General features: G+C 33.9%; 1 protein-coding gene across 11 annotated transcripts in view; it reads left to right on the top strand.

Annotated features, from left to right (window-relative positions):
• Positions 1-22,017, top strand: part of LOC118197749 (uncharacterized) — a 183,771-nt gene that overhangs the window by 26,805 nt on the left and 134,949 nt on the right. For 10 of the 11 annotated variants that reach the window (XR_015039272.1, XM_085810113.1, XM_085810115.1 and 7 more), the window contains one exon: positions 8,874-9,510. Coding sequence is in view for 10 of the 11 variants with exons in the window: in XM_085810113.1 (XP_085666239.1) it covers positions 9,354-9,510 (157 nt within the window). In the remaining variant the exon portion in view is untranslated. Of the gene's footprint in view, positions 1-7,002; positions 7,156-8,873; positions 9,511-22,017 lie in introns of those variants that run through there. The other variant, XM_035369310.2, reaches the window with a different exon arrangement.

Here is a 22,017-nt window from a genome sequence, read left to right as displayed (position 1 = left end):
TGGGCTTAAAAATAAGAACTAACTCTATCTGACTCAAAGAGACTTAGCCGAAGCTAACACAATTCTAACGTAGTTGGACCTTAAACTAGCCGGCGACTATCTAAAAAAACGCGTAATATACGGCCGAGCGTAACAGCTCAGAGAGACTTAGCCCGAAAGCAAACAGGCGCTACTCAGGTTTCCAAGCTCTCTCTCATGAGGTAAGTTGAACCTTCCTTAAATACTACTTCTTGTTCATTTGCATTCAACACGATTCTATAAACTCATTCTAGTAAAGAGTTGCAATTTGAAACGAGGCAAGATAGGAAAGTACAATTAAGTTAACTGCTATAAAATTAAAATATATCTAACAAAGTTTAGTAATTATCTGTTTCAAACCCTGCCTTAACATAGGCTTTTTTCGTAAACCTTTCAAGCCACGATATTCTCGCAGTGCAGTTGAAAAATTATTGCCATTCTGACAAAACAGCTTGATCAGTAAAACTCGATCTTCCTCTAAAAGCATGGTGAAGAATAATTTCACTGCATTGATTACTGATTATTTAAAATTCTCCAAATATGCACAAAGTCCTTTCTACATCGCAAGAAAAGCACCATCTCTCGATCGAAATTTGAACTATTAATTTTTATTGCAGATTTCTGTTCCCCATGGTTACTATAACGTATATACCAAATTTTAATGAATTACCTGAATGGGTTCTGCGTAGGTCAAAATAAGGTAATTTTAATTATAGCCACCTTGTACTTGTTTAAAAGATGCCTGCAACTTTGTCTCACGAAAATAATGTTTCGCTATATTCTGTAGTTATAATTAAGTAAAAATCTAAAAACTGAGAAAATGGTTTCTTACTTCACTGAAAATAGCGAATAAAACAAAAAATGAAGAAAGAAAAACATAGCTTTTCCAGGGTAAAGGAAATGCAGAAATTAATTCGAAAGCTTTCAGGCTAGTCCAAGATTTCAGAAAAAATGCATGGAAAAATAAATGCACTTATACACACTGTAGGGTCATTAGGTTATTTTGAAACAAAAGACATGAAAAATGAGCAATGCCGGGACGACTCGAATACTCACCGATTCTGCTACCGCTACACCACGAAGGCATGCTGGAAGGAGAGAAAAAATACCTAATGTACTCCCCATTTTTAAAGGGCGACTGGGGATTAGGGGACCGAATCGCCAGTTCTGATGGTGACACATTGTCGTCCACCACCTTTTAGTTCGGTCGCTACTGCAGAGTCATTAAGTTATTTTGAAGCAGCAGACATGAAAATTGAGCAATGACCTCTCCAGGACATGAACCTGGACCTCTCGAATACTTGCCGCGTGTGCTACCGTTACACCACGAAGGCATGCTGGACGGAGGGAGAAAATACCTTATAACATATTTCAAAAAGTAACTGCATATGAACTCAAATGAACTACAATGTATATTTCTTCTGAACTGGGCAATTGTTTAGTAATTAAACGAATTAATTTACTATTAGAATCTATTATTTAAGAATAGAAATATTCCAATTTTTAACCTAAAATAAAGCATTAAGGTAATAAACTGGGGGCTGTTCAAAATAAGGAAGGTATAAGCGAAAACTGGCTACACCGAATAAAAATGGAAAATTGTTTTTATCAGTGCAACGGAACTGCAAATTTGCAAACTAATTAGGGCTAAGCCCACACCTGGGCTTTCGACAAACCTGGTCCTTTGTCTCTTTCTACACCCCCTATAGTCCAAACACATCTAAGGTAATGCAAATCAAGGAACTATGTACTTTTGTTTATTTTATTTTAACATGTTATATGGTTAAAATGATAAAATATTGTAATATCGTAAAACAGTATAACAGACACATTCTTTTTGTCAAAATTAAACAACTATGTTGTTTTGCATGTGCTTAAACATATTGTCCATTTGTATTTTAACTAAAATAAAGTAATAAAAACGCTTTTTACACCCTAAAACTTAAGCACTTAATTTTTTAAAATTTTTACAGTACAGTAAAACAAATTGCTTTTATTTGGATAAAACCGAATGCGTAACTTATTACTAATACTATTATTATTTACATTTACGTGTTTCGCCCTATGGCACTACACGGAAGGGAGGGATGCCGTTATGGAGGACTTTCTAAGGGAAACTGACTCGTATTAAGACGTTACACATGAGAAAAACCACGAAAACGCACATGCAGCCGAACCTCAGAGCGAACTACCAGTGTTCAGGGACTTTACCGCTCGGCCGCTGGTGGGCAACTTACTACTATTCAGTCAAAATTAAATTAAGACAAATTTTAACGACTTAAAGTAATAAAATAGAAAAATAAACAATAAAATACATAGTATTGAAACTCTACAATCTACTTTTTTGTTAGTTTTTTTTTTAAGTATGAGCACTTATTATAGATAAGCATGGTTCACTGAAAGGCAAATATTATATGAAGCAAGACAACGATCGATAGGCCTGTGCATAACATGCAGCTGCCTTTTTCAATAACATTTATCAGCAACAAAATTATCGAACATTACACATTCATGTAAATTAATTTACTAGTTTTTCGAAAAATATGTTCTGCGTTATCTTATCTTACATAATTTACTTTTCAAACTGGAAGAGAAACACGCCAATATAAAATTTTAAATTAGGCAAAACAACAGTGTTAGAAGAACTTGTGTCTAATCGCCCTCAAAATCGGTAGTTTTATTCAAAATCCACCTAATTTTAAACACGTAAATATAACAGTAACAAGCTTAATTTTACTTTAAAGAACAAATTATCTGGATAACTGGAGTTCAGGATATCTTGCCTGCAGATTATTGGTGCTTCTCTTATACTATGATACAGACCTGAGGAATGTAAAATTATGTCTAAGAATACGAAATACTTAATAATTAAAAACATTAAACTACGATTCACGATGTTTCGATAACATGAAACCTTAAAAAATCAGTTGCATAAAATGTCAGACAAATATTTAGCCATAAAAATATCGTCTCTTAATATTCTGGGCCTTTAAATCCCGGGTAATCAATATACATGGAAAGGAATAATTTTTTCCGTTTGTGACGTCCCAAAATTGCTTTCATATGCTGTAGGGGATCTGCAGATTCCGGGTCACCAACCCAGTCAGGAGCATTCCTTCCCTGGGGGTTGAATCTATGGGTGTTAACAACGCAATTTATACGTTTAGGAATGCCTAAAACAGTCATTACGTCAACGGGATTTTTAAAAATAATTTTTTGTCCTCAGCGTGCCAGGCTTTTAAGCTCCGCCTGAGGCGGCTATATATCAACATGTTTTACTTCCAAATTTTAGTATATCTTCTGTTATAGAAATATTTTAATTATTTTTTGTCTTCAGGCAATAAAGAGAAAGCGCTTAAGAGCATTTTAAAATAATTTGCCTATAAATTTTAATTTAACGTACCTTAAATCGTTTAATTAACATTTTATTATTGTATTTGTTTCATTACGAATCTTTTTTGATAATTTTTTGGTGTTCGAATAATATGATGGCTAACTTCTGTGAAAAGAAAGCCCGAGTCTGTAAGCGTAACATTTAATGTAATAATACTATGCATTTTGTTAATGTTGCTAAGGGCATTTTAATTGCCGAAAACTGTATATTATACAGAAGAATATGTCATATGAATGCTTCATAATATCGCTTCGGATTATAACTCACTTATAAAATTCACGCATTGTTTCGGCTATATAAGATTTTACTTCTCATTTAGAAAAATCCGCTTAAAACTGAAATATGCTTGACGGCACAGAATGTAAATGATGTAAATAATGAAGCATTTTCCCCCCTAAAGATACTTCATAAATTTAGAGAGCCCACCATCTGCTGAGTGGTAAAGTCGCTGAACACTGGTAGTTCTGTCCGTGGTTTGAATCTCGGAAAACGGCTGGCTGCATGGGCGTTTTCTTGGTTTTCGCCATGTGTAGTGTGTATACAAATCAGTTTTCCTTAAAAAATCCTCCATAAAGGCATCTCTTCCCTTAGGTAGTTAGGTAGGCCTCGAGTGCTGTGCCATAATTAAATAAACCAAACAAAAACCATGAAGTTAGAGTGTCGGTTATTTGAATACAATAATTAACTGGTTTTGCGCTATATTTTGTGGAAGCTAGCGTTATTAATACACTTGTATGCAAAATTAAGAGAATTTTCCCATTTTGTGTAATTTCTGAAAAACTAATGGACAGGTTTTAATGAAAATTGGTATGAATATACAGTTATAACAGAGGAAGAAATGTACCATTCAAAATTCATTTTATGCGAGCACGATTATCAGTAAAGATGATAATGCAGGGATGTTATTCCAAAATCCACGTTGTGATATTGAACTGAAAATGAGTCTAACATGGAATATGATCCCTTTCCACAGTTAGATATGTCGCGCACCGTGATGGCATACTGGACAGGAGGCAGGTCAGGAACAGTCAGTTTCACTCCTGGAGCTAGGCAGTTTTCAACTGTCAGAAACACGCGAACGTCATGAAGGAGTACGAGCACACTAATCGCCGATCTTGTACATCTTGACTTCATAAGTGATCCTCTACCACTGTTAGCCTTTACTACTAATGTTTATCTAGACTCGACGGTGTCCAGACTAGGGCATTAGTCTCTTGGACCGCTTATTTTGCGAACTTTCAAATCCAGTAGATGGAAAAATTTATACACAATCAGTATTGACAACTCATGGCAACATTTCTTTGACTAATTTGAATGACATTTCAGTTAGCAATTATATAGCATGTATGAGCATAAATATTGAATACAGTTGGGAGAAAGGAAATAAAATATTTACATGTTTCTGTCAGTATATTTACCGTTTGCCTTGAAGTGAAGTTTACAATATTTAAAGCTGATTGGCCGGGTGAAGCTCTTTACCTGGTGAACATCAAAGTCCATTTCTGCTCTGCCAGTTAAAATAAATAGTAACAACATACTGAGAAATAATAAAACACTAAAAAGTAATAAAATATGTGCAAGTGTGAATATAGTTATACATGCTAACGTTTCTCAAGCATCTTGGATTGCTTCTATGTCGATACTTAATTTATTAGTAATGTCCTGAGTATTTTTGTATTTGAGGTAAATTTGATATATGTTTTTTATAAAAAATTGTAAAATCTTCTATCCCGTTGTCTTCGTCTTTTGATTGTTCATGAACTTTTTGAGTTTGCTTAGTTATAGTTTGAAGGTTCTTTTTTTCTTAGCCCCTACCTCGGCGTATGATTGGTTGTTTGGATTGTTTCCTGATTGGTAAGCTTTTTGATTTTCTTCTTGACTCCCACCATTTGGGATAATTTGGGTTTCTTCCTGTTTCTTAAAGTTGGTTTGGTTTTCTGCTGTTTTTGAACATTTTTTATCGCAGGCTGCGTGCAGGCCTTTACACAGTGTGCAGGTGCACTCTACTGTAATGTCCTTATTATTGTTAACTGGGTGTTAACAATAATAAGGTCTATTTTCGGCCAGACAGCGAACAGATGTGGGAGTGTTGTGGCAGGCACGTTGGGTATGACCATACCTTTGGCTGTGAAAACACTGCGTCGGGCCTGGTCTACCTCTATGAGCTCTAACGTTAATTCTTATGTCAAGTATATATTTTATGCTTTAGATCTTTTTCCCCTTCTTCCGTTCATGGGGTTTCAGTATAAAAAGTGGGTAAAAGTATCGCAACTCCTTCCCTCATTCTGTGGGCTGCTTGCATTTTAATACAGCAAGTAGTCTTTTGTGTTTCCATTTCTTCTTCGGTTTCTTCGACGGTTCATTTCTTCTTCGGTTTCTTCTACGGTTATGTCTACTGTGAGATCTTTTTCACTGTACATACACTTTTATCGGGATGCGGAAGAGTTGTATGAAACGGAATTTTTTCCGCTTCTAATTTTTCCTGTATCTTTCGGTAGTCATCAGTGTTAAAGAGCTTGATTTTTAAATTTTCAAATTTCAAGACATTTTCTATTTCTTTGCTAAGCGCTTTCCAATTAATGTTGGTCTGGACTATTACAAGTAGCAAGAATTTCCCGGCTAGACTTTTAGGATGTACAGATGGTGCATTATTGTTGTCTGGCTCTTGATCTCCCTCCATATTATTGTCATCAAGGTTTTGTTCATTTTGGTAAACTTTGAATTTAGTGTTTGATTGCATGGGAGGAAGGTTCTCCTCTGAGTTATTCCTTTTCCTTAATCGTTTTTTGCGTGGAGCCTCCTGTAAACGTAGCGGTGTTTTCTGGTGTAGGATAGTAGCGTTCCGTAATTTCTGCAAATTGAGCTCAAAAATTTTCTGTATTGGGTCCTGTAAGAAAACGTTCAATTTCGTTATGTTCGCGTTCTAACGAGTGTAGTATTCTTTCCTGTTTCGCATTTGGATTATATGCATTTCTTGAAGCACGAATATTTGCAGTGTCACGTTTAAGTTCTAGAGCTCGCATTACATTCCAATACAAAGCATCCGCGAGGAGGATCATCCATGCCTATTGCTGGAGACATTTCGCAGGATGCCCTAATAATGCCCCTCCTATAATGTCCATTTTTAACTTAAACAATAATAAGATAATTATGCAATTAATAAATAAGAAGGCAAGCGTTTGTTTTCATTAATTAAGTTGCTAATTAGAAGCTTTTGTAAATACAATTCAGTCTTGTGTTTTTATTATTTTTAAGTGTTATTTAGTCTACTATTCAAATAACTTACCTTGGAAATGGAAAGCATGATAAATACCCATTTGTAGAAAAAAGAAGTTTGTGTGTGTTAGTACTTCTCTTGATAAGTCATGACTTCCTCTCTAGATTATACTTTTTTTAAACAGATGCCTGTAATACTCAGTGAGTAAAGCAAATTTACGATCGTTTCTTCTATTCGAATCCATTGTTGTTTCTCTGCGCAATTCAGTCGAATGCGAGATTTCAATTTTATTATGACGTCACTAGAAAGAATGGCGAATACCTGAAACGGTGATGTAAAAGCTTAGGCATATAACTATAATGAATAAAGCATGACCACTAGCTATATTCTTTCGTGATTTAGTTTTGTGTTCGAGGACACAGGAAAAGCTGCTTGTAGTGAAAGGCAATTCTGTGAAGTAATTTTATTTGGGAGATTCTATCCAACTCCTACAGTACAGAAATTTTGCTTCGATATTTTTGCAAGTGTAAGTTTTTAAATTTATATTTCAACTATTAAGTTCGTACATAAAAAAAATCGTTTAATATTTATTTATATTCAGTATTATCTTTCAAGCAAAGAGAAAAAGTAACATTATATATTTTTATTTTTAAGACAGTTAAAATTGTATTTGAATCAAATTTTTAAAATCATTCAAATACGAGAGGAAGCTGTTCAAACTGCTTATCAGCTTGGAGCAATAATATTTCTTTCGTTAGATACTAGTTTCTCAATGAAAAGTTTTAATCATTTCCGGTGTAAATTACGAAACCAATAGAAATAATGGTCTGATATCTATGTTAACTGAATATAGATACTATCTGGAAAGACTACTTTCTAATCGGGATAATGGAAGTGACTTTGATTTCCGTACCAAAGGGCCCAGGTTTGAATCCCGGAGAGGGCATGTATGTTTGTAAATGTGTAGTGTCTGTGAGGCACGGGGGCACTCAAAATATGCGGCGAGACGAAAGTACTCTCGAGGGATTGACGGTAGGGTAAGAGGGCTGGGAGACCCTCGGACCCGTCCCCCCCCCCCGGGATGCTGTCCTTCAGAATTTGAGGTGGAAATGAGGAAAGTCGTTATTGTCACCTATATGGTGACCAAGTCTCTTACTAAGAACAGGTGAAATCTTGCCTCCTTGCCACAATGAATTCCGTGGGCTTCATTTGATTTCAGGGAAGAGAGATTAGTCACAACAACAACAGACTAAATGCATTTAGATAGAAATGTAACTTTGTGAGAGACATGCAAGTCTTAAACTTTATTTATCAAAAATATCGTCCTTCATTATTGCAAACGCTCATAATATACTGAATAATATGAAGCTTAACGAAAGATAAAACCTAAACCAAGTTTAAAAATTAACTTTCAGCTGCAAGTTATCCTACTAGATGCGTTTATGGAAAGCACTGTGCATTCTAACAAAGTACAAAATTTGTAAAGTACGAACCATTTTTGTATATGAAAAATAAAACGCGACGTACATTTTATATGTCACACTGGATATTCTGTATGTTTAATGATAGTAATGATTTTTTTACCGTTAGGTTTGTGCATCAGTAGTTCTTAGTAGTAGGTTGACATATTAAAATGCAGTTTTATGATACAAAAATACCAAATAATGTCAAGTTATAGTATGTTACATAGTTTACTAAATGCATTTCAATCAGAGTGTAAATACAGCTACGTGAAGTTTATCTTTTTTATCTTTATACCGAAAAAAAGAAAGAAAGGAAGGAGTTATTTAGATTATGCTAATCATGTCAAAGGAAACATGAAATTGTTGAAATGAATATATGATACATTATGTCAGAAAGCTCAGTTCTTTTTGTACTTAACATCTAGTAGGACTTTATTGTCAAAATTAATCATAGTGTTATTATTATTCTTATCAACCCGATAGATGCTTTCAATTCTAAAATGCCACTTTATAAAAAGGTAGATCAATATACGAACACTAAAAAGTGACCATTAATATGTTACTGTTATTTACCTGTTACTTATTTTAACTTCATCCGTAAAAATAATTAAAGATGGCCAAATTTTATTATTCTAACTCTGTAAAATGATTTTTATAGTTTTTCTAACAATCAAATTTTTCTGTATATATCTATCAGCAAAGGCTAGATTTTGAATATATAAAAGTTTGGCTGATAAAACAGATAATAAAGTTCTGATATGCATATTTATTTATTTTTTAGGGGAAAAGCTGTGGTGTTGACGTCTATGTATCGAGTTTTAACTCTCAATCCATGTTCACTGGTGCTTGACAATCGGCCCAGCTATTAAACTCGACGAAATCGGAAGCCATTTTCCCGCAAGTCATTCTGACAGATAAATTCTCCTTTTCTCAGTCTTCACAGTAGCGGACTGAAGAAGAAATAACTACTAAAAACTACCCCTCAATTTTCCGCATGAAACCTCATTTAATGTAACAGGAAATTGATATACCAAGGCCAAGAAAAAAGTACTTGAAATTTTGGATTGAAATAATTTGATTTATTGCATCCTATTTTCAAATGACATATTACTACCAAGGTTACGCAAAAATGTCGTGAAATTATATAGCTCCAGTCACCCATTACGGCACTGAAGGAATACTGAACAAGAAAAAGAAATCCCAGAGGCAGAGAATTTAGCTTTAGCAACCCAGATTTGCGAAGTGTTACCTCCTTTACAAGATGAATGCGAAAATTGTTGCATGTATTTTTGCTCTTTTGGAAACTCTAATGCTTGCAGGTCAGATTACAACATTGGTTAGTACATACTGGACCTCGTGGGATTTACGTTTCAACTGGACAGAAGGAGGAGATTCTGCAAGAGGATCATACCGTGAAGGTAAGGTAAAAAAAGTCAGTGATCAAATACACGCTTAAGTTAATAACCTTCAATTATTTTGTCGAGATATCATGAGTACGGCTTTATATGTCCAATATAGGCCTTATATGTCCAATATAGTTTGTAAATTTTGTCGGTTTTAAACGATTGATATTTTTATAAATCTAGTTGACAAACAGCTTAAGGAATCTAAATCCAAATTTTAGCACACAGTAGGCCAGAAAGATTATGCTGATCTCTTTGCTCTTCTTACGATTTTTTTCCCACATGCTATTTCGAGAAGGTATAAAAGTTGGACATTAGGTTAATAAGAGAGACTCTTCTTTTCATACTACACCAATACAGGTTTCAAAATGCCCCTTTCTTCTGATGCCAACTTTCAACGTGCTTCGGAAGGAAGCAATGTTGAATGTAACTAACTTCAACTAAGCTATATATAATAAAGTATACAATAAAGTAAAGGGTGGTCATTAAAAAAAACTTTTCCCATATAATAAACCCATAGTGGCCTGCCGGCTCAACCAATCGAAATGAAATTTCGGTTAAATGTGGAACAGCAGTCAGAGACTACGCAATTAAATATTAGTGTAAGCTAACTCAATAACTCTACCGGAGCATCAAAACCAAAGTGTCGGCAGCGATAGAACGTAAAGCCGAGCAATAACAACTATCAGAGCTGGCAGGAAACTAACACGTAGCGCACGTGAAGTCAGAAACGCACTCAGTCTTAAAATTCAAAAAGCTCAGTTTTAATACTGGCTACTCATTTCCATTCTGGTGAGGAATACGGAAAGAAGAAGGCCGAAGTCATACAAGCTGGTTAATTTAAATAATAACCTTATAATTTCATAAGTGTTGTATTATTATTCACAATTAAACATTGCTTAGCTCGAAAAACAAGCGTAAATGCTTTGTTTAAATTTCCTTTCTTTTGCTTCAAAGAAGGAAAAATAGTTCTCCATTATCATAAAATGAATAAATATAATCGACTTCGCTATTGTCACGTGAAGTAAATGAATCAAGTAACTGCCTTGTTACTTTAAAATTATACTAGTAGCATATCTCGCATGAGGTCTAACTTGGTATTAGAAAGTTTTGCACAGAGGATTAAAACTTAGAAATCTATACATAATTTTTCACGAGCGCAATTCTGCCTGATTCTCATTGGTAATGATTGAAAGTTAGCAGCGCCCTGGGAATAAGAGTTATGCCAAATAAAAATATGAAGAATTTGTTTTCATTTAATGGAAATCGGATTAATTAACAGGAGAGTTTTATGAGATACCGCAACTGGTAACTTTATCTCTAAAGCCACAAAGCTTTTTAGTTTACATGATAATTTCATGCGTGATTCAAATTCAGTGCATGCGTTTAAAAATTAGACAAAACACCAGCCCTACATGTGTATATATAATAGCTAAGAAGAAAATCCTGGAAAACTCACACAGTCAGATATTTTTAAGTCACCGAGAATGGAACTTAGCCGAAGGATCATTGTTTGTGGCTTTAGCCTTTCAAATACCGATCACTCTAAAGAAAAGAGATCCAAGCCCTGTCTGCATGCATCATTTCTTGAACAGTAATACTTTTTTTTTTTTTTTGTTGAAATTTGATAACTTTATGAATGAACTTAAGTTTAATATGGAGTTTACAAAAAAGGTTAGTTTATAAAAAGAAGAGGGGCATTTTTCAATTTCTCGCGTCATATGCACAGAAAGTTTCCTTAAAATTAATGCCACACTCAGGTAGAATTTTAGATAAATTTAAAGCTGATGTTTTTCATTCATTACATTTGCTAGTTGCTGATGCATTTTAAAATTTTCCTATTATTCTTGAGAAAGATTATTTTGGTAAGATGTTCTAAGACCAATATTTAGTACGAATTCAGATGCAAATTTTAAGCGAATTTTTTTTTTTTCCGAAATTTCAGGTGCATTAACAATTTTATCTTAATAAATCTTAATAACATATTAAATTTTAATGTATGCGCATAAAAAGGTCTGCTGTCTTTGAATTAAAGTCTATTTTTAAATAGAAATATATTGTACTGATGGCAGTGGTAGTGCTTGCGGTGCGGCGCGAGCTGAGCATCTTCTACGAATTACAAACTTAGGTTGTTTAGGATAGTTAATAGGAAGGAAAACTTGTTGGTAAATATCTGGTCCCCCCTATTTGTACCTGGCTATATTTTAGGACAAAGAAACCACACATAACAGAAACAATTATTCATCTCTTAACTATTATGCACCTTGCATTTAGTGCAATGAAATCATGAACTGAATATAGCTTTGTTGCAAATTAATGTTCAATGGGGAATGCTAAAATGAAACACATGGGAACCTAAGCGAAATTTTAGCTTTATAATGCTCTCTTATGAGATCTTTTAACCAACGTAAACAAAGAAAGAATATGAAATTAGTGGATTTTAAAAAAATGTGCGATATGAAGGGAGATGGATGTTTGAATGAATTTTTAGAGCTTCTAAAAATAGTATTATATTTAAAAAAATTATCTACAGAGGATAAAGATGAGAAAAATAAATATTTTAGAAATTTGACGTAAAATAAAATTCAGGGTGCTAAAATAATTAAAACGGATAATAACTGTTCGGTTAATCGAAAAGCAACTTTTATACATCTGTTACGCTTACTACGAGGTACAATTTAAATTGAAAATCGATATAATCAAATAAAAAGTAATTAATCGGAGAATATGCAAAACATGATTTCCCTTAGAGATCTAAACTATTCTTCTAACTGATAATTAGTTAAACTAAATTTCCAAATGCTAAATTTTCAAGATAACGAGAAGGAAAGAGAAAGGTATGGGACCTCTAAAAATTATGAATATTGATTATATTCTCTACGATCCTATGCGACGTGAACTAAAAGGATAAAAAAAATAAGATGTTCTTCTTCCATCCCCCCTTCAGTTCGAATTCTCTAGCCGCAGAGGATTTGTGCTGTGGTTGCTTGCATTTCAAATTTTATAACTAAGAGCAACGCCGTTAAGCTTTACATGAAATTTTTGCTAATCGGTGGAAATTATGCCAAATCTGAAATTATTTCTCTGATTTACGCCAAACTTTAACAACTATTTTTGATTTAAAAATAGAAAACCTAATCTTTATGTATCCAAAATTTTCAAAATTGCTAATTTTTTGACAGTCGGCCACATGGGGGAGGTGGTTGTCGGGCGCCCATCGCATCCTCCTGGCTACGAGCCTGTAACTTCTGCTGTTACCTTTCCATTGTTTTCTGTTAAAGTCATGCTTGCATTCTAGAGAATTCCAAGCAGATATATTTTGAGTTTATTATTAAGACTCTATTAATATTCCTCTGAAATTCAAAGAGGTGCTAGAAAAATTCATGAAATCGAATTATGAAACTTTACTTGATTAATGCAAAGTACACGAGGGCTATCCGCCCCCCTAAGGGGAGGGATTCCTTGGTGGAAGATTTTTTTTCTCGCTCAAAACCCCGCTACACATGGAAAAACCACGTAAACACCCATGCAGCCAGCTTGTTTGCTGCAAACGAACCGCCAATGTTCAATAACTTTCACTGCTTGGCCGCTGGGGGGGGGGGGTTGAAAAACGAGACTTTATGTTTAAAACTTTAGAAAAATATAAATAGTGTGCAAATTGAAGGACAGATCCTTGAGATTTAAACATAGAAAGGTGGAAAAGAGGTAAATTATTTACTTCAAAATGACAATAATAAGTATCAAGCTTTTCAGGAATTTGTGAAAGTCACAGTTCGAATTTCTAAGCTACTTTGGGAAGAAACCGAAAAAATTTAATTATTTCTAACAAATTAATGATTAATCTAGAAGTCAAACTAAAAACATCAGCGTTATATTTGCAAATATAACGCTGATATTTGTTGTTTGACTTCTAAATTAATATTTATTCGACGTGTTATTTTACTTTAAATTAATAATTAGTTACAATTATTTCCTAATGTACCTTGCTTTAATAACATTCGAAGAAACCATACTGGGATACACTAGAAGTGTGATTATGTAAAAGCAATACCAAGAAAACTTAAACATTTAATGTTAATTAACTTCAAATTTAAATGAATATTATGCAGTTATAGTGAAATTACTTATAGGTGCTTTGCCTCACTTTTCATTTCAGATGTTCGCAAAAACTAAAATGTCGACTTAAGTACTTAAAAGACTTATGGCGCCCAACAGTGGCGATACCTCATCAGAAGCTAAGTGATTATAGCCGCTGAATGCTTTGATTTCTGGCCAACTAATTTCTTTGAAAGCTTTAGAACCTCTTCCCACGCTTCTATTAGAAGCCTGTGCGACTATGACCCTACTGTTGAATATGTGGTCAAAAGACCCCGCACCATACATCACAACCCGTCTTGGTAGTTGTATTTATGTAAATAGTTTTCAGTTTTTTTCTATGTTTTATAATTACGACTTTTGTTATTTTTGAATGCAACTTTTGCCACCACGACCAGGAATGCCAGTCCCAAGCTCTGAAAGTTTTTTACGCCTCCGGGTGACCAGATGTACCTGAAGTACATCTCTTTTATTTTACAACCGTGATTGGCTTTTGGCAACTCTGAACTTTTGGTAATAACTCTGTGTAGTTGAAACCAAGTGCGAGCGAAAGCAATTGGAATTGGAGTTCTGGCCAACCAGCGACTGAGCGGCAAAGTCGTTGAACACTGGTAGCTCGGACTGGGCTTCAAATTCCGGCGAACGGGCTGGCTGCATGGGCGTTTCTGTGGCTTTTCTCAAATGTAATGTGTATATAACTCAGTTTCCTTTAAAACGTCCTTCACGGAGACATCTCTCCCCTTAGGTAGATAGTTCTCGTGTGTTTTGCCATAATCAAATAAACGAAAAAGAATTTAAAGACTTAGCTCAATTACTAAATTTTCATTTCAACCAGGGAAAGAAAACGAAACCTGAAATATGAAAATCATATTATAGTAGCTAAAAAAAGGGATAAATTATTCACTGCTTCCTTTTCCTCTCTAGTGTAAAGGCACAGACTTATGTAAGTAGCTATTCACACCTTTTCAATGTTCAGCAAGACGATAGCTTAAGCAAACATATCACCCCCCCCCCTCAAAAAAAAAGCAAATGTTTTCCCTAATTTTCTATTGTATTGCTAGAGTTTTACGAGGACACAAAGAGAATTTTATGAGTAACTTTAAAGAAGGATGGAATTGTTTGGTTACCTCATTAAATTCTCCAAACACAATGAAATAGTTTAGAGTGTAGAGAATATCCGGATATTTCGATTGTTATCTTGTTCATTAATAAAGGTTTATTATCCGAATCAGTGCGTTCTGAACTGTGACTAAGCTTTTGTTAATTTTTTCATCCATCTTAAAATATTGCTCTGTAATGAGCTAATTAAAGAAAAAAAACAATTGTAGCGTCCATGTACAGTTTTGCTTGGATTTTTTATCTAAGAAGCTGAGAATTTGAACAAAATTTGCGAGTTGTACGAAGATCATTAAAAACGAGGTTAAAAAATTCGCTCGATGAAAATTATTTTCGAAGTAATTTAGATGAATAAATACAAGGGATAAAGGATTACGTTAAGCTTTTGGTTTTATGAACTATAGCATTTATTTTTTTTAAAACCTTACGTGATTACATATGTTTTTTAAAACCTTACGAATATTATATATTCCTAGTGAAATTTTTTCAAACTGACAGAATTAAAATACACGCAGTTTACTGTGAATTTAATTCTATTTCTAGTGGATGGGATTTTTTTCCATTGAAAGTCATAAAAACGTCTACATTCTACGTAAATAAATTTGGATATAATTTTCCTTTTAATGTTATAAGAAGTTACAATAATTTATTCAGAAAGGGGTAAGAAATAAAACTTATCCGTTCATCTTAACTTGAAAATTTCACTTAAATCTTGAAAACATTCTTTGAATCATTCTTTTGCATTACCCCCCCCCAACTGTACGCCACGGAGCAGGCTTCCGTCCTAGAAATCCATGCGGAATGATGCCTGTTCGGTGGTAGAATCTCAGGGTAGGACCGACAAACGTAAATTTATTCGCTGTCACAGAAGAGTTTCATGGACAGGGTAGGCTATTGTTGCTTAGTCACCTTGCATAGGAATGCTATAATTATTTGTGTGTGGGGGGCATTACTTTAGACAATAATATGCCTTCGTGTTTGAATCACTAAAGGAGTCCATAGTCATAGCAAAAGTAGAAGTGGAGAGTCCAAAGTTGTAGGAAAATACCATCGTGCCTTTGTGGATATTTCCGTGGAATTATTCCTGAGAATAATGCACAATGTTCAGACGTTACTAAACCGTTATGCTATTATGCATAGTTAACAAATAACGTGGTTACTGCACATAGATTATGCACATTATCAATGGCCTTTCCAATGGGGATATATGCTACAGTTATTAACAAATTAATATGTATATCCTCGGTAATACTTTAGATTATAATAGATAATAGAAGACTTATACAGAATATCTAAGTACCGACATGTTTGAACATAATTGCATAGTGTAAGAGCGGTATATAGTATAACTATTATTCGTGGTATTACACACATTTGGTATACATAGTATAAAACAGTACATAAGAAGACTTAAAACAAGTATCTAAATACTGACTTCCTATAACATAACACGGTTACTGTACTTATATATATCGCATACGTTTCCATATTATCAATGGCCTTTCGAAGGGGATACCTGCCACAGTTATTAACAAATAAATATGGGTAGCCTCAGTAATACTTTAGGTTATAACAGAAAATAGAAGACTTAAGCTAAAGTATGAACTTAAGTATCTAAATACAGACATGTTTGAACATAATTGTATAGTATATGAACAATATATAGTATAACAATATACACATTCGGTATGTCTAGTATAAAAACAGTACATAAGCAGAATATAAGTACTGATGGTTGTATGTAATCAGCATTAACAATTTCTACTAAACACGGTACAATAAAAAAAATTTACAAAAATACAATAATAATTTTACAATAGTAAGCTACAACGATTGCAAGATGAAAACTGAATGAACTATTCAGAATATACGCCCATGCAAGTGTAATGCAGTACTGAAATACATTAATTAATTTACTGAGTGCACCTTTATGCCTCATTAAGTGCAATGTCCACTCTTTCCAGTATGATTCTGAAGGCTTGGATAAATGGTATCTCTTTGTAAACTGGCAGGAGATGCGTAGTGGTCAGTATTGCTTTGTTGTCCACACTCGCATGTATCGCTTTCAGCGATTCCAAAACAGTGCAAATACGTCGGGAATGGGCCGTGGCCAGTGAGGAAAGTAGTTAGCGATGGTGAAAACGAAGATACATCTGTGGAAACGTGAGGTAAGAAACGAAGAGTACGTCTTCTCGTGGTTAATTCATTCCATCTGGTTTGCCATTTGGAAATTAGGTCTGCATATGTAGTCTTCTTGAGATAGGAATTTGGGAACAATTGTGGATGTTCTGGTAGGTAAATACTCATTGCTACTTCCTTAGCAAGTTCGTCTTCAATTTCGTTACCGATGATGTCAGTGCAACTGGGGCCAAGTCTGGAGAAATTTGAAGCAGTTGTTTTTGTATTGCAAAAACGAGTGGGTTCCTGCACCTGGTACTGCCAATGACTTCCAGACTTGAGTTCTATTCACTCAAAATTTGTACAGGTGCATTAAAGCTGCTGGAGAGGTTAATCGCCTTTTTTAAAGCCGTTAACTCTGCTTGGAAGACTTAATTGTTTTGATGCAGCCTTCGTCCCCATTTGGATATGGGGATGCCATCTTTCATAACACACAGGCCACTTCCAGTTCCGGTTTCCGTCCTGGCGCCGTCAGTATATATCGTGATTCCACAATTAGATGATGTTGAAAATTTTGTGCTAATATTATCCTCAAGATTATTACGTGAAGGGTGGCAAAGATATTTGTGTGTTTTCCCTTCATAATTTATATGCAAATACGTTTATTTCCATAGAGTCTTATCTTGTCCTAGGCGCAAAATACAGGTGAGTGTACACTCCCTCTCTGCGACCAAGTCAAGAGGCGGAATGCCAGTAAGGACTTGCAGAGCTGTGGTGGGTGTGATACGGTATCCTTTGCTAATTAGCAGCAGATGAGGTCGCTGAATTTATACAAGTACTCTTCGTTCATGCTGAGTGAGCGAAGAAGCCGAAATACTTGAGCCATAGAGAACAATCCGCACTGTTACTGTGTTGTACCGTACTTTCAGCAATTTCGGGAAGACTCCCCATTTTGTTGCAGCCGTTCTCTTCATGTTGTTTGTTATTCAGGGCTCCCATTTTGTTTTTGATATATTTTAGATGGGGTATCCAGGAAAGCCGTGAATCAATTACAAGGCCTAAATACCTCATATGATCGAATATTTTGACTGAGGTCCCCTGTAATTTAATTACAGGTTTTCTTTTGAGAGGTCTTGCCGCACCAATTAACATGGCCTGCGTTTTGGAAACAGAAATTTCAATTTTATGATTCCTCGTCCAATTACTGAATAAATCTAAAACCCCCAACTAAAAAAATGCGAGTGAAAAATTCCCGAGATATGTCTCGGGATATGTCTCTGGAACTGAATTGAACAGTGCAATTTATTACGTTATAAATTATTTCATGGCTGAATCTTTTTAATTCATTGCTACTTTTCACGACATACTTGAAAGTTTGCTGACAATGGCTGTTGAAGTGCTGAAAACAATTTGTGATTTAATCTTCAGCTTCAGGAACTCTATAAATAAAATATATTGATATACTTTTTGGAAGCTACTCGGAAAACTGAAAGGTGTGCCATTTCAGGATTTTTTTCCTGTATTTATTTGTGCGAATATGGATTATTGACTCTAACATTAGTTAAACTAATAGCAGAAATTTCGTGTATATTTTTTTAAAACTTAACAGCGTTTCATATGTCATTAGCAAGATATTCTAGTCAATTTTTTACTCTATAATTTTCTAAAGTTTTCATTGGGTTCAGTAGATAACTAGGGGAATTTTCAGGAAATTCTTCAAGCACATATGTATAGCAAAAGTTTGAGGATTTACAATTTAAGTATTTAAGATTAATTTCTGTTTAATTCAGGAAGCATCTCAGAAATATTAAATAACAGGAGTAATTTATAATAATTTTAATACAGTTTTTAATTTTATGTGTTAGGGCTTTTAGATTCTTACTTTATTTTATTTCTTTCAGAAAGCTTAAAATTGTCTAGGAAAGAAAGATTTTTAACAGTTTTCGATTTTAAGCATCTCATATTTAATGAACTTTTCTTTCACTTAAATTTTCTGCCTGTTCTGCATTATTTTCTTAAGGCATAATAGCAGTAACACTAAAAGAAGTCGATTATCTCTACGTTTTTTCTTATACCGTTGGAGAAGTGAGGAAACTGGTAGCCCGTAGCTCATTCATTTCGTATAATCTACATGTACTGATTTTCTTATCTTAGCTCGGAGAATAATGATTAGGGATTCACACTAGTCAAAGCACTTTGGATGCTCAAGCTTTCCGTGAGATCAATCAATTATTTTTATACTTCTGCTCATTTAACACGCTTATTATTGGGACAGATCTAATTTGAAGTAAGAGAAAGTCTTAGAGAAACCAATTTAAGCATAGTGTTCATTTACTGTTCTGTGTCAAACGTTATTTAACTGTGTTTGAAAGCCAATTTCGAACTTAATCAATGTGCATCAAGTGAATAATATTTTTTTACGCACATTTTGCCAAATTTTCGCACGAGTTTGACTCAATGGTACAACTTATGTTCTTTGAATATTATTAAACTCATCTGCAATTTTTGTCCGAGTTTCTAGGCAGATTTTTGTCAGTTTCTTAGCGCAGTTTTGTAGCAATGATATTTAATTTCATGGACGTAATGGCAGATTTTTTTTTATTCGAACGTAATGATTTTTTTTGGGGGGGGGTGTCTGTTTTGTGTGTGCGCGCGCCTGCGTGTGTCTGTGGATGGATTCATAATTTACAAGTACAGGAATAATTACTTCCTTTGTCTCCTCTCTCTATATATTATACTGTAAGGATTATGTTAATTTTATTAACAGCTAAATTTTAACTTAATTTAGAGTAAGTCGTAAGTTGAAATTAAGAAGCGATAGGAAAGTATCGCTTTTTAATTTCAACTTACCACTTCCGGCCAGAACGTAGTTTTAGAATCACGTCTGAATGGTAATGAGGAAGACCGGTACTTAACCGCGAATGTCTACTGTCTTAGTGGAGAGAGATACCAGATATTCTGGCTGCACGCGTCCGCCTTTTTAGGCTATTTTCTCGTAAGCTATTATTACGCTCGGCCGTACTTTAGGCCCTTGATAGCTTCGCAGTAAATTAGCGTTAAGGGGCTGACTCTTTTAGCATTTTGATAGCTTTGGTTATATCTCTTTAGTTAAGATTAGTTTAGTTTAATTCTTAGTCTCTTAAGTTCAAGCCCGAGTGTCGGCTTTATTGTACAATTCCAAGACGGAGTTCTGTTAAATTTTATTTTAAACAATAAAGGGTTATTTTACCCTTCTATCTTGTTGTTTCCTGTCACACGCTCAAGCGATTATTCGCTTATCAGTTCTTAAGATTCACTTTCAGCAGTAACTTAGAATTACACAGTGGAGAATCCTGGAATACACAAGAATTCATCATTGTAGCGTTTATTTTTAATTTACTTTTGATAAATTTGCTTTGGAGCATGTTACAAGCGAGGCATAAGTGGATATTTATTGTTTTACTCTTGTATCATTTTCAGTCCTTTTCGGTTGATTACGAAAAATTCGCATAGTTATCTGCCTAAGAGGATAGATGCTTTTATGCAGGACTTTCTGGGAAGAACTGGTTACTATTTACGTTACATTTGAGGAAAACTACAAATTTTAACTCAGGTCTAAGCAACTAGTGTTCAGCAATTTTGATCACCCTGCCACTAGGGCGCGTTATCAATTTTGAATTTTGCACTTAAGTCGAGGAAGATTTTTTGCATTGAATAATATTATAATTTTCCTATCAGTTGGGTATTTATGCAGTAACTTTTATCAAAAGCAACGTTGAACGCAAGTACCATAGTCTATTAAATATGCACTTAACGCTCCTCCAAATAACTGTAATTAATGCATAAACCTGCGTTTGAAATAATGAGATAAATTTTTATGCTGGAACTTGAGTATATGATTTTCCATTTAAATATTTGGATAATCTATAATTGAGTAGATGTTATGATTTTTCTCTTCAGAATGTGCCTGTGTTCAGTGCCTGATTAAAGCAGGCCCTGAACAGCATTTAAACTGAGGCTTCACTTTTATAAGTTGCTTGCAATGAAAATTTGTAAATGTAATAAATTGATAGCAATGACTTTATATTTTTATTAAGAGACAATATAAATAAATATATGGCAATAACTGCACAATAAGAGTTTTTGGTGTAATGTAATATATATATATATATATATATATATATATATATATGCAGTCATTTATAACCCTTTAAAATATTTAATTTTTCGTTTCTGAATTTTTATTCAGAAAAATCAATCAATAACATCTTCGCAATTTAGCTGTTTGCAAGTATCTTTTTCTATAGCAAAAATTGTTATATAAGCATTATTGTTATTGTTGCCTTTCCTTTTCTATTGAATTTCTTGAATAAATTTTTAACTCTTTTTAAAGAGAGATCTTTCTCCTCTTACATTATTCACAGGAATAATTAAAAAAATGCTTAATAATATTTCGGTATTAGGAAAAATAGACGCAATTTTATTTTTAAAAAATTGGTACATATTTTCGGATTTTGTAAATTTTTCTTTCTCGCTATTGAAATAAATTGTTATCTCATCGTTTAGTTTTTCATCATTAATGTTATTAAAAAATAAAGGTTTTTTTTTTAAATTTAGTTTCCTTAATCGAATACATTCTATAGACCTTCAAATTACGTATTTCTTGATATTTTTTGTATTTCGTATCAATTTCTCTAGAAGTTTTGTCGCAAATGGCATAGCATGTATATGTTATGGTGAAACACTGAAATCTCGAGAATGTCGACTTTCATCGGTGAATGTCAACATTCACTTAGTCGCTTGGTGTATGTCCGAAATATTTTCCAAATACTCTTATTTCTGACTTACACCGGTAAATGTCGACATTCACCATGTACTAATGGTGAATGTTGAACATATAACAATATCATTATATTTTCTTCTCCGTAATTCAGCCGCGAAAAAACGGACTCGAGACTTGAAATAAGAACATAAGAACTTAAAACACATAGTATATTCAAAATGAGAAAGGAAAATAATAGAAGTTAAAAACTTACTAAATTATGTGATTCAAATCTTATTTATTGCAATAACTTAAACTATTATGATACTTTGAATTGCACAAGATAGTACGTCGCAGTGCAACTGCTTTGGAACTTGCTTTTGAAACTGTATTTATTTCTGGAACATTTTCTTTTGGAATGACAGCGTGTACATATACTCCTCTCTTTTCGA

Source organism: Stegodyphus dumicola, chromosome X2 (genome assembly GCF_044657685.1).
Source record: "Stegodyphus dumicola isolate Sdum_Otavi_A_Nest chromosome X2, ASM4465768v1".
NCBI classification, from domain to species: Eukaryota; Metazoa; Arthropoda; class Arachnida; order Araneae; family Eresidae; genus Stegodyphus; species Stegodyphus dumicola.
The sequence above is the reverse complement of the archived record's forward strand: the minus strand, read 5'-3'. Positions and strand labels throughout refer to the sequence as shown.